Source organism: Phyllobates terribilis, unplaced genomic scaffold, assembly GCF_046119375.1.
Source record: "Phyllobates terribilis strain yellow unplaced genomic scaffold, ASM4611937v1 Scaffold_11__3_contigs__length_659146591, whole genome shotgun sequence".
Taxonomy (NCBI): Eukaryota; Metazoa; Chordata; class Amphibia; order Anura; family Dendrobatidae; genus Phyllobates; species Phyllobates terribilis.
This window is the reverse complement of record NW_027362771.1, coordinates 332,089,767-332,103,871: the sequence shown is the minus strand read 5'-3', so window position 1 is coordinate 332,103,871 and position 14,105 is coordinate 332,089,767. Positions and strand designations below refer to the sequence as shown.

General features: G+C 38.8%; 1 protein-coding gene across 3 annotated transcripts in view; it reads right to left on the bottom strand.

The window, feature by feature from the left end:
* The window catches only part of DAPK2 (death associated protein kinase 2), a 100,811-nt gene that overhangs the window by 25,909 nt on the left and 60,797 nt on the right, over window positions 1-14,105 (bottom strand). The window contains exons 8-10 of one of the 3 annotated variants that reach the window (XM_073652695.1): window positions 12,207-12,359; window positions 10,174-10,219; window positions 8,067-8,854 (exon numbers count right to left, since the gene is read on the bottom strand). In XM_073652695.1, coding sequence (XP_073508796.1) covers window positions 8,210-8,854; window positions 10,174-10,219; window positions 12,207-12,359 — 844 coding nt within the window. In that variant the 3' untranslated portion in view covers window positions 8,067-8,209. Of the gene's footprint in view, window positions 1-8,066; window positions 8,855-10,173; window positions 10,220-12,206; window positions 12,360-14,105 lie in introns of those variants that run through there. The other 2 variants (XM_073652693.1, XM_073652696.1) reach the window with 2 other exon arrangements.

Sequence of the window (14,105 nt, the reverse complement as noted above, 5' to 3'; positions counted from 1 at the left end):
GCCAATGAATCAAACAATGGTGGTCAAATGCTGGCCTTAATTGGGGTACGGGGAATCCTGTTCTGAAGATAGTTGCAGGTCCAAGAAGTGGGAACTCGCATGTATCAGACATTTATGGCATATCGTGAGACAACCCCTTTAACATACAGAAATGTAGTGTTGTAAAAAGATGCAGGAGTACATTAAAAGTATTTATTGTAATTTCCACAATTTACTCTAAAACCAGTGCAAAACGGCAAGCTCATTCCACAAGTAACAACTTCATTCATCATCAGTACCTGGTGATAAATAATATGGAGTGAAATTCAGATTAAAGCCCTGTCCTGTCTGATATAGCAATTGTCAAGAAATGTTCATACATATAGTACAGGAACTCCATATATGTAATCACTATATAACAAGGACTTTCCCTATAGCTGAGTCAACAATAACGAGGATGTGCAGTCAGACATTTCACATGTCATTAAATTTACCAACTAGAGTAGCAAAAAAAAAGCTATCGGTGAGGGTGCATCAATCTACGTAAAAATACCTTACCATTATGTCAACTTACTTCTGCACCACAGAACCAAGTTAAATACCATTCTAAAATTACTCTCTATGATATAATTGAATATATACTCCTCAACATTGTAATTGCACTGCCAAGAAGAAAGTCACATAATTACAGAAAATCACAGGATGGATAGACATGTTAATGATATGCATATGATGACAAAATGGAAACAAAGTTTTGAAAACATCTGGATTTATTCAGTATCAATTATGAACGCCACACGCACAGAAATACACTCACTTACACACCTTGGCGTGCTATCAATGAGGTTATTAGTGGATGTCTGAGGAATGTTCTGCCACGCTGAATGTACTTTGGCACACAAATCGTCAAGATCCACTGCTGGCAACTCCCTTTGCATCTGCCGACCAATGACCAATGACGTCCCAGATGTGCTCAATGGGAGACGCTACAGGCCATAGTAGTTTGTTTAGGCCACACAGGAGTAGCAGAACAATACTCAGCCTACCATTAATAGCATCATAGATGTAAGTGAGTGTACTTCTGCTCCTGGTGAACATACTCAATACTGAATAAATTGAGATGTTTTGAAATGTTTGTTTCTATTTTTTCATTGATTGCATATCATTAACATGTGACTAGATCCTGTGATTTCCATAATTCCATGACTTTTGCTTGTTGTTGTTGCAATTACAATGCTGAAGAGTGTATATTTTTATGCTAATAAAGAAGCACTCCCACTAAGTTTTTTATACATTAAATGCGTGTATCTGTGCATGTAATGTAGTGTGTATGTGTAAATATACTCACCTACTGCTGCTCTCTTCGGTGACCAGTGCCGTTCTCCTCCTCTTCTCAGTGACGTCACCACGTTTTAGACTCTCCAACTCACTCTAGGTTCCAGCGTCTGTTTTACAATGAAAGCCTATGGAGCCTCATTCTGATGCTCAATGGACTTACATGGTAAAAAGTCACTTCTGGGTCATACAGAGCGCAGTATGACCTGGAAAGTCTGCAGAGGGGTGACATCACTGAGAAGAAGAGGAGAACAGCACTGAGAAACTGCCAGAGAAAGTGGCAGTAGGCGAGCATATTAATACACTTTCACCACATTACATGCACATATACAGTACAGACCAAAAGTTTGGACACACATTCTCAATTAAAGATTTTTCTGTATTTTCATGACTTTGAAAATTGTACATTCACACTGAAGGCATCAAAACTATGAATTAACACATGTGGAATTATATACTTAACAAAAAAGTGTGAAACAACTGAAAATATGTTTTATATTCTAGGTTCTTCAAAGTAGCCACCTTTTGCTTTGATGACTGCTTTGCACACTCTTGAGAAGGTGTGTCCAAACTTTTGGTCTGTACTGTACACATTTAATTTATAAAAAACTTAGTGGGAGTACTTGGTGCTTTCAGGATCCATCATCTCTTATAGACAAATTGCTCATAAAATAAAAGTGCCAGAGGACAGAAGATAGATAGGTAATATGCTTAGAATTTTACTGCTGACACTTAAAGTCTTGCTCACCATTATTGGCACCACTTCATTTTTTTCATAGACTGTACAATATCTTCAGAAATAAATGGAAATGTACCAAAGTTATATCCTCAGGATTTTGTAGTTTGTGGTCCAAAGTAATACAACAATAAAACATTGTTTTTCAACTCCATGTTGAAATTTCAAAGAAAAAACTAAATAAACAGCAAGTGCAGCAATAAAGGCACCCCCATTTAATAATTGGTTGCACACCCTTTGGCACTGTTGACAGCCTCCAAACATTTCTTGTAGCCATCTATAAGCTTCTTGCACTTCTCAGCTGGAATTTTCTTCCACTCTTCCTTTGCAGTTTGTTCAAGCTCTTGTAAGTTTGCAGGGTTCTTTTTCCCAATGGCAGATTTCAGCTCACCCCAAAGATTTTCAATGGGATTGAGGTCAAGACTTGTTGCTTGCCATTTTACAATAGTCCATTTTTTCTTTTTCAACAATTCCTGTGTACTTTTGGATGTGTGCTTTGGGTCACTGTCTTGCTGGAGGACCCATGATCTTCGACTTAAACCAAGTTTTCTTACACTGGATAGGACATTACGCTCTAAAATCTTTTGATAATTCTCTGATTTCATGATTCCTGTGATATGGTCAAGGCCTCCAGTACCAGATGCAGCAAAGCAACCCCACAGGATTATGGATCTTCCACCTTGCTTAACTGTTGGTAAGGTGTTCTTTTCCTTATAAGCTTCATTGTGCCGTCTGTAAGCAAACTGTTGCTTTGCATTGCCAAAAAGCTCTATTTTAAAACACTGAAGTCATCATTCATTGGATAATTCATGTGACATGGGCACCAACAATTAATCACAGGTGAATCTCTTTTGTGATTTACCACAGGCGAGTCAAATTACTAAATTACTACATACTAAATTAATGTACACAGCAAACTTTAGGTTTTTATATTTTTCCCTCCTATTGTTTCTTGTTTTAAATTATTGCTTATCATTTGTATTTAACAAGTGTGCTCTATACAAAAAAAATGTTTCACTTGATTTACTTTTTTCAGGAGATAGTCCACATTATGTACTTAAACTTCATGGGTGCCAATAACTATGAGCAGGACTGTACCTTTTTGGGTTGTATTCTACAGATTCCTAGGAATGCTTTTCTACCTAGTGGCTATGTAAATACTTTTATGTCCAAAAATGACAAAAGTATTCTCGGAGTGATACCTTTATTGACTAACCAGAAAAAATATATATATGCAAGCTTTCAGAGCACAGAGGCTCCTTCTTCAGGCAATATTACAAATGAATTCATAATACACAAGGCACAACATTTAAGAGATGTTACAGCAACGACATTTGTTCATGAGGTGGAGGGGGGTGATACCTCCTACTGATAAGTCAAGGAGATCAAATCATTTTTTTTTGTTGCAAGTGGAGATGCCTTGGGAATGTTTAATTATCTGGAGATAATGAAGGTCACTTCAAGGACAGCAGGGAGAGAAAAATCTGGGAATTTAAATTGATATGGCTGTTCAATTCCTTATCAACAGGACTCAACCTAACACCTGGATTTATGACTCACTACATGGACACAATTCACACCTCCAGATAATGAAATAATCCCATGGCATCTCCACTTGCAACAAAAAAAAAACTAATTTAATATTGCCTGAAGAAGGAGCCTCTGTGCTCTGAAAGTTTGCATATATATATTTTTTTCTGGTTAGCCAATAAAGGTATCACTCCGAGAATTCTTTTGTCATTTTTGGACATAAAAGTATTTACATCAATTTTTCTGGCTAACACAGTACCACAATATAACTTTGTATTGTACATCATACCTAGTGGCTAAAAATTCTACATAGCTCAGCTCCTGGAATTCTGGAATTGACCCCTAACATTTACAGTGCTCGATCTCTGCTATTAATATTGAATAAATATAGAGCCCAATAACAGTAGAAAGCTTAATTTCTATCAGCTTTCTTGATTACTTTTCAGTTCTTCTTAAAAAATGGATACACAGGAATTGAAAATAATTATAATGTACTTTACAATGCTTGGTCCTGGTATTGACTATGTGCACCATGTAGTAAAGTCAATATTTTATTACCTACATATAGAGTAATCAGTGGATCTATTTAGGCTGACTGTGCTAGAAGATGGAAAATTGGACTAAGGCTACATTCACACACAGCAGTAATACTGCAGAGTTTCCATCTAGATGTGAGGTGAGAAAATTTATAGCATATTACAGTAGCAACAAAAGGGATGAGACAATATCCACACAGAAATTGACATGGAGTATGAATTTTAAATGTTCAGAATGCTAATTCTTGGGGGATTCTAACTGCATTCTTCCTCGTTGCAATGCATAGTGTGAAATCTTTAACAAAATATGCATGTAAAAACATTCAGAATTTGCAGTGAAACACATTTTATCATCCTGTTTAGAAATACCCTAACAGCATGAGCGGACACAGACAGAAGAGAGCCCTATGCAAGAACAATATATGGGCCCTTTGTTTTCCAATAATGCATTTGTGGCAGAAGCTGTCTACTGCTTTGGAGGTGGAATTTGGCCCCTTTTCCTCTTGGGCCCCTCAATGGGCCCAAGAGGAAACAAGGATTTGGATTCCTGGACCACGGTGTGAATTACCTCTATGATGGACTCCTTGCCAGAGACGGACTACACCTCAACAAACCCGGGAAACACACATTCGCCAGGAGACTCGCAACACTCATCAGGAGGGCGTTAAACTAGAAGAAGAGGGGATGGGAAGAAAAACGCCGGACACGAACATGCAACCAGAGAACATACTAATGAAAGATATGAAGTGCGACAGAGAAGGTCCAAGACAAGATACTTGGAAGGGAGGTAAGAAAATTTCTAATACAATCCACAGGGAGAAGATTGGAACAAAACAAAATCGTGTAAACTGCGTGCTAGCAAATGCCAGGAGCCTGACAAACAAGATGGATGAACTGGAAGCAGAAATATCTACAGGTAACTATGACATAGTGGGAATAACCGAGACATGGTTAGATGAAAGCTATGACTGGGCAGTTAACTTACAGGGTTACAGTCTGTTTAGAAGGGATCAAAGAAATCGGAAAGGGGGTGGAGTCTGTCTATATGTAAAGACGTGTCTAAAGCCTACAATACGGGAGGATGTATGGGAGGGAAATGAGGAGGTCGAGTCCTTATGGGTGGAGATACATGGGGCAAAAAACAATAATAAAATTATCATAGGAGTCTGTTATAAACCACCAAATATAGCAGAAGCCACGGAAAGTCTATTAATGAGACAAATAGACGAAGTAGCAAAAAATAACGAGGTGATTATTATGGGGGACTTCAACTACCCCGATATAGACTGGGAAACCGAAAGCTGTAGATCTCAGAAAGGAAACAGGTTTCTGTCAATTATCAAAGACAATTATTTGTCACAACTTGTGCAGGAACCAACTAGAGGGACGGCCCTTTTAGACTTAATATTAACTAACAGGCCAGACAGAATAACTGAGGTGCAGGTCGGGGGGCACCTGGGAAATAGTGACCACAACATTATACAATTCTACATGTGCTTCAGTAGGGTGCCCAGCAAGGGAGTCACAAAAACACTGAACTTCAGGAGGGCAAAGTTTGATCAGCTAAGAGATGCCCTTCACCTTATAGACTGGGATAGTATCTTTAGTAATAGGAGCACGGATAGAAAATGGGACATTTTCAAAACAGTCCTACATAGTCACTGTAGAAGGTACATACCTTATGGGAATAAAAGGGCTAGGAATAGGAGGAAGCCAATGTGGCTAAATAAGGAAGTCAAGAGGGCAATGAAAAATAAAAAAAGGGCTTTCGGTAAACTTAAACAAGAAGACAGCGAGGAAGCGCTAATATCTTATAGGGAAAAAAACAAAATCTGTAAGAAACAAATAAGAATAGCAAATGAGGAGACAGAGAGACTAATTGCCAAGGAAAGTAAAACGAATCCCAAACTGTTCTTTAACTATATAAACAGTAAAAGGATTAAAACTGATGGAGTTGGCCCATTGAAAAATAACCTGGGTAAAATCATAGAGGGCGATGAGGGTAAAGCAAACCTACTCAATAGCTTCTTCTCCACTGTTTTCACAAAAGAAAACAATTTATCGGAAGAAATGCAGAGTGATAAAGTAAACCCTCCGCTAAATATCACCCACCTAACCCAGGAGGAAGTTCAGAAACGCCTAAATAATATCAAAATAGACAAGTCACCAGGCCCAGATGACATACACCCCCGGGTACTAAAAGAATTAAGTAATGTGATAGACAGGCCGCTGTATCTTATATTCAAGCACTCTTTATGGACAGGGACTGTCCCACTAGACTGGCGCCAAGCAAATGTGGTACCAATATTCAAAAAGGGGTCTAAAAGTGACCCTGGGAACTATAGACCAGTCAGCTTAACGTCTGTTGTGGGTAAATTGTTTGAAGGATTTCTTAGAGATGCTATTGTAGAATATCTTAATGATAATAACTGTCTAACTCCATATCAACATGGATTCATGAGGGATCGCTCCTGCCAAACAAACCTGATCGCCTTCTACGAGGAGGTGAGCTCACAGCTGGACCGGGCAGAGTCAGTGGATGTTGTATACCTTGACTTCTCCAAAGCGTTTGATACCGTGCCACACAAAAGGTTGGTATATAAAATGAGAATGCTTGGTCTGGGGGATAATGTGTGCAAGTGGGTAAATAGCTGGCTGAGTGATAGAAAGCAGAGGATGGTTATCAATGGAGTAAGCTCAGGGTGTGTCAGGGTTACTAGCGGGGTGCCTCAAGGGTCTGTCTTGGGCCCTATATTATTTAATATATTTATAAATGATCTAGTGGAAGGGTTGCATAGTAAAATAGCAATATTTGCAGATGATACTAAACTTTGTAAAGTAGTTAATACAGATGAGGATAGGGCACAGCTACAGGAGGATTTAGATACATTGGGGAGTTGGGCCAAAAAATGGCAAATGGGGTTCAATGCCGATAAATGTAAGGTCATGCACATGGGAAAGAAAAACAGCAGTCACCCATGCATATTAAATGGGAAACCGTTGGGGAAATCTGATATGGAGAAGGACCTGGGCGTCTTGGTTAATAGCAAATTAAAGTGGAGTGCCCAGTGTCAGGCAGCAGCTGCGAAGGCTAATAGAGTCATGGCATGCATCAGAAGAGGAATAGGGGCATATGATGAGAACATTGTTCTTCCTCTGTATAAAGCGCTGGTAAGGCCGCACTTAGAATATTGTGCACAGTTCTGGGCTCCGGTGCTCAGGAAAGACATATTGGAGCTAGAGAGGGTACAAAGGAGGGCGACTAAGGTAATAAAGGGAATGGAGGGACTAGAATATCCAGAGAGGTTGTCAAAATTAGGCCTATTTACATTGGAAAAGAGAAGGCTTAGGGGAGACCTCATAAACATGTATAAATACATCAGGGGGCAGTACAGAGATCTCTCCCATGACCTGTTTATACCAAGGATGGTGACAAAGACGAGGGGGCACACTATGTGTCTGGAGGAAAGGAGGTTCCTGCACCAGCATAGAAGGGGATTCTTTACGGTCAGAGCCGTGAGACTCTGGAACTCTCTGGGAGAGGAAGTGGTGATGTCCAACTCACTTAAAGAGTTCAAGAGAGGCATGGACGCCTTTCTTGAGAACAATAAAATTACATTTTATGCTTAGTTAATTAATCCAGGGATTTAATCTGACTGCCAGATTGGTGTCGGGAAGTGAATTTTTCCTCAATGATGTAAATTGGCCTATACCGCATGGTGTTTTGTTGCCTTCCCCTGGATCAACGCTGCGGAATAGCTGCAGTGCACAAGAAATAGGCTGAACTGGATGGACGCTTGTCTTTTTTCGGCCTTATAAACTATGTAACTATGTAACTATGTAATGGCTGCACCGGTTGAACCAATAGTATGTACGCCCCTGGCTAATAGTTACTGCAGAAGTACAGTGTGCTGCCCTTATTACAAGTATCAAGATATTATTCTTGGCACATAGGATATTCTCTTGTAATAAATATAAAGAAAATAGATTCTGCTTTGTGAACAATAGATTATTATACATCTACAAGGGAACATATCATGACTATACCGATATTTCCACATATAAATACATTACACATTCATCACAAGGCCTACTAAAACCTAGAGTCTGTGTTTTTGAGATTTAGTCGTTCGAAAAGATCTTCACTGCATGATCCATTCAGAAGAGTCATGAAGGACTCACTTATATCTCTGTTGAATACAGCACCAAAGTTTCCACATTCATAACCCACATTTCCTTCTTGAAGTCCACCCACCAAGTCTTGAATCATTTTAAGGTCTTCCGTAATTTCTTTGCTTAGAGATTCATATCGAGACTCCAGATCAGCGTACCTTACAGCAACATTTCCTACGTTGGATTCTACAAAGCGAATGTCATGATTAAGGTTTTTCTTCATGGACTCCACTTTACGACTTTCATATCGGAGTTGGGAGAGGCTGTGCCTCACATTCTCATTCTCTTCTTTATACCAAGCCTCCTTTTCATTATAGATAGATATCAGAGCTTCTACATCTTCTTGTAGAGAATCATAGTTTGTAGCCAAAGAGCTGAATGTTTGTTCCGCACTAGTCAAGTCTTCCACTACTTGTGCAAATCGCTCAAAATTAACATATGTGTTGTTGGGGGGCATGCTGGAATGAGACTTCATGGTATATTCCTTTAATCTCTTAGCCTTCAGTTTTCGCATGGCTGTTCTCTTGGTATCATGAATTTTGTTCTCTTCTTTGGACTGATGTGTCTTTAGGTAAAAAGGAGACATTAATACGAGAACATATCTATAACTGTTTCTCAAAATTGGGTTGAACAAGTTCATGCCAGGTAAGGGATCCACAGATAATTTCAAGGATAAAATATTGGACATCAGGCCATGCTTTTCACTCCTGGTCAGTCAATAGTCCACTTCTTTTGGTCAGGGTGTAAGAAAGTGAGGCTTCCACAGACACAAAATTCAGCACAGCAAAACAGGGACCCAATGAAATTAGTATCGGTCTGTTAATAGAGTTAATCACTAGTATTTTTAGGCTATACCGCCTAAATATGCTAAATATTGAATTCTCCAGATTCATAAGATTACTTCATAAATATAAGTAGGTGCCATACATAATTGCAAAACTGAAAATCGAAGATCCATCAGATACAGTACATCTTTGTGGATAATTTTCTTTTACTTCTTAAATTCATATATTTTTAAGCTAAAAATATTTTTTTTGCAATTGGGTTTCGTTAAAAAACTGAGAATCCTAGCTAAACAATGGTTGGCAAGAATTGCTCCATCAGTGGAAGAGGATGTGACCTGTTTAAATACCACTATTCAGATGGAAAAAAATATATAAATCAAAAGGGGAGCCATTGCGAAATTTGGTAAACAGCGGAGGCATGGATTAAATGTCCAGCAGAAGTGTCGGAGGTACTGGCAAGAGATGTCATATGTAACTTACTTCTCCTTTAAAAGCAACCTAATTTTTCAGATATGATACACCTTACTGTATGGTTCTCATGTTTATATTGTTGTCTATATATTGGATCCGTTATAATATTAAAATGTGAGTTCAGATACAGTAGATGACAGGGAAGGTTGGGAGGGAGAGGAGATGAGGGGGGAGATTCTTGTCATAAACAATGGTTGATACAAAATTGTACTCAATTTCTTGGGATTGTATAATGTGATTATTTTTATAAACCATTTTGTCAGATGTAAAATTTTTCTCAATAAAAATGTTTTTGATTTAATACCCCCCCCCCCCCCCCCCCCCGAGAATCCATCAGTGAGCTCATTCTATAAAGTCTGGCAGGAGAGTGTGTAACGCTTTGTCTTTTTCTGAGCTCCTCTCAGCTGATTTATGACTACAGACCACATCAGAGAGCAGTGAATAAGCAAACAAACAGCCTGTAATAGCCAAACAATGCAAACATTTTTCATGAAAACCAATTGCAAAAATGATTTGTAGGCCAAAATACCTGCATTAATGTAAAAAAAATTATCTTAATGGTGGGCAACCCCTATCTTATATGCAACACATCACTCTCATGCAAGGAAAAGAAGATTGTTGTACTCACTGTTATCCAGGGATGTGAAAGAGCTTCCTGGATAGTAAGACGCTTCCTGAAAAAATACGAATACAGATTGTGTATTAAAACACTGAGGTGTGAACCCTTAAATTTAAATGGATGTTCGAGGGAATATAAATAATAATTTTTTTTCAATTGCTTAAAAATAATAAAAGGAGCCATATTCATTTTCCTCATTTTCGGCAATCTGAGATCAATGGAGACTAAGTAAATGCCAAAATAAGAGCTGCAGGGAATTACTGGGAGTGAGAACCTTCCCCTTTACTTTTCCTTTCCTTTCTCTTTCCTTTTCTTCCTTTCACATGTTAAAAATAATTTAAATCTCTAATATTTTTTTTATTAAAAGTCCACATATTTTGGTCTATTACTGGATTACTTATAGAGAACCTTCCACCAGTTTGAGCATGTGAAATAAGCCACATCATGGATTGGAGTCGCTGCAGAGCTGAGTAAAACGCAGTTTTTATTATTTAAAGAGAACCTAACAGCACAATTTTGTAATGTAAAGCAAATACATGGCTGTAATGGCGCTGTAACACTGATTAAATATATACTTTTGATGAAGAAATCCACTTTATGGTTCTTCTTTAATCAGCATTTGAAGTTTTCTGCTAATTAGATTTTGGTGCAGAGGGGCTGGACTGTGCACTGGGTCTACTCCTTTCTGACTGTGATTTTCTGACCTTCCACCTGCCTCTGAAGCTTAAAGAGGAGATTTCAAACAAAGGGGGAAAATCATTGAAAAAACAGCGACCTGTCAATGAAAGACCAGAGTGCAGGCAGAGGGGCTGGGAAATCACAGACAGGGAGGAGAAGACCCAGGCACAGTCCGGCCTCTGTGCACCGAAATCTAAGTAGCAGAACAAATTAAATGGTGATTAAACAAGAACAACAAAGCAGATATCTTAATCAAAGATATCAATTTAATCAGTATTACAGCACCATTACATCCATATCTTGACTTTTCATTACAAAATCATCCTGACAGGTTCTCATTAAATTCTCCTCTCTGTTGCAGAGATATTAGCTTGTAAAGTTTAGGTCATAATTTATGTAAAGTTCAATTTGGTGTTACCAGAAATTTGTCTCTGGGGGTGGGTAAGTCTTCTCTTCCATGAGGTTGATCAATCATAAGCCAGAGTCATGCAGGGGAGAAAAGAACATGCCTTCCTCTCCTCACTGATCTCTGCAGCTACTGTGTAGAGATATAGCATAGCTGAGTTATGTACCATTACAAACATTTCCAGATCTCATCTCATGGCGGTAAGTGTGGGGGAAGGGTGAGAGATGACAGCACTGTAAGATAAGATAACGTACCACTTTATAACAGTGACCGTTTACATTCTCTGCCAGCAATTTCATACTCCAAAACTAAAGTTGGGTAAAATGTTTATATGGAACATTTTGAATCCATTTGCTGAATTTCTTGTTTAAGTCGTAAGGAAATCTCAAAGAGTTGCTTATGTGATGGAAACAGCGTGACATATCTGAAGAGATCCATATGTCCATTATACTTCAGATATTCGTGAATACTGTACTTTGCTACAATTATGATTTGCTTCTTCCATAAATGGGAAAACAATGCTTACAATCTAGGAATGTATGTGAGGAAAACACTTTCACCCAATGTAGATTGCTAATTAGCTGGATAATTATATTTTCCCTTGTTCATTTTATGGTACATATTCCTATTGTTCTTCAAGGCTTTTAAGGAGAAAATAATTGTCTCCACGAAGCATATATTTCATGTGGCTTTTCTAATAATAAATTGTAATGAGTGCTAAATAGCTATTCCCCCCCCCCCCAAGGATTTAGTTGGCCCCACCAATGATGAGTGATGATAGATAGCGCACATTTGGTATTGGACTTACTCTTTTTGGGTCTGAAGATGTTGTATAAAATCAGACTAAAATTAAAAACCTTCTTCTTAGAAAATCGTGCCCATTTTCACATTTCCACAATTCAAAGATCACTTGACTAAAACTTTACATGAACATGTTTTGTCAGCATTTACTTGTCACCTTGTGTCCTTCACAAGCAGCTTCCTGATAAAGCCTTTAGCCAAATCACTGGTGTGACTGAAGAACTCCTCATCAAACTCGTAGTTAACGGCCGTAATGTTGGAAAGAGTCTCCTGTTTGTTCTCTCCCAAGAACGGGGATGCTCCACTTAGCCTGAATAATAGAAAGATTACACTGAAAATAAATAGTAATGGACAGCAACTAATGGTGTGTAATAGACCAAACTGCTCTGTTCTTTCTATCTATCTATCTATCTATCTATCTGTATATTATGCAGTTATAGCAGCTTGCACCTGTTCACACATGCCTTATTCTGTTCTGAGGTGCTGGTCAGTTTTTTGTAGAATACTGTCGGAGGTAGTGACTGCCTCCATATTTGACTGAGTTACCACATCAATGAGCTAGCACCCCCTTAGAGACTAAATATTCAAAACAATATATTACCTGAAAAGTAAAAAGTCCTTGTTTAAGAGAACTGCTAAAATATAACTTTTATTAGTTTTCATTAAAAGTGGTCATGAATGATTAAAACTACTAAAAAGGACTTGTATTCCTTCAATGTATACGGTAATCTCCTAGTATTGGAGTCTTATATCAGCTACAAATCTTTACACTCTATTTTATATATATACAGTACAGACCAAAAGTTTGGACACACCTTCTCATTTAAAGATTTTTCTGTATTTTCATGACTATGAAAATTGTACATTCACACTGAAGGCATCAAAACTATGAATAAACACATGTGGAATTATATACTTAACAAAAAAGTGTGAAACAACTGAAAATATGTCTTACATTCTATGTTCTTCAAAGTAGCCACCTTTTGGTTTGATGACTGCTTTGCACACTCTTGCATTCTCTTGATGAGCTTCAAGAGGTAGTCACCGGAAATGGTCTTCCAACAATCTTGAAGGAGTTCCCAGAGATGCTTAGCACTTGTTGGCCCTTTTGCCTTCACTCTGCGGTCCAGCTCACCCCAAACCATCTCGATTGGGTTCAGGTCTGGTGACTGTGGAGGCCAGGTCATCTGGCGTAGCACCCCATCACTCTCCTTCTTGGTCAAATAGCCCTTACACAGCCTGGAGGTGTGTTTGGGGTCATTGTCCTGTTGAAAAATAAATGATGGTCCACTAAACGCAAACCGCATGGAATAGCATGCCGCTGCAAGATGCTGTGGTAGCCATGCTGGTTCAGTATGCCTTCAATTTTGAATAAATCCCCAACAGTGTCACCAGCAAAACACCCCCACACCATCACACCTCCTCCTCCATGCTTCACGGTGGGAACCAGGCATGTAGAGTCCATCCGTTCACCTTTTCTGCGTCTCACAAAGACACGGTGGTTGGAACCAAAGATCTCAAATTTGGACTCATCAGACCAAAGCATAGATTTCCACTGGTCTAATATCCATTCCTTGTGTTCTTTAGCCCAAACAAGTCTCTTCTGCTTGTTGCTTGTCCTTAGCAGTGGTTTCCTAGCAGCTATTTTACCATGAAGGCCTGCTGCACAAAGTCTCCTCTTAACAGTTGTTGAAGAGATGTGTCTGCTGCTAGAACTCTGTGTGGCATTGACCTGGTCTCTAATCTGAGCTGCTGTTAACCTGCGATTTCTGAGGCTAGTGACTCGAATAAAGTTATCCTCAGAAGCAGAGGTGACTCTTGGTCTTCCTTTCCTGGGGCGGTCCTCATCTGAGCCAGTTTCTTTGTAGCGCTTGATGGTTTTTGCAGCTGCACTTGGGGACACTTTCAAAGTTTTCCCAATTTTTCGGACTGACTGACTTTCATTTCATAAAGTAATGATGGCCACTTGTTTTTCTTTACTTAGCTGCTTTTTTTTCTTGCCATAATACAAATTCTAACAGTCTATTCAGTAGGACTATCAGCTGTGTATCCACCT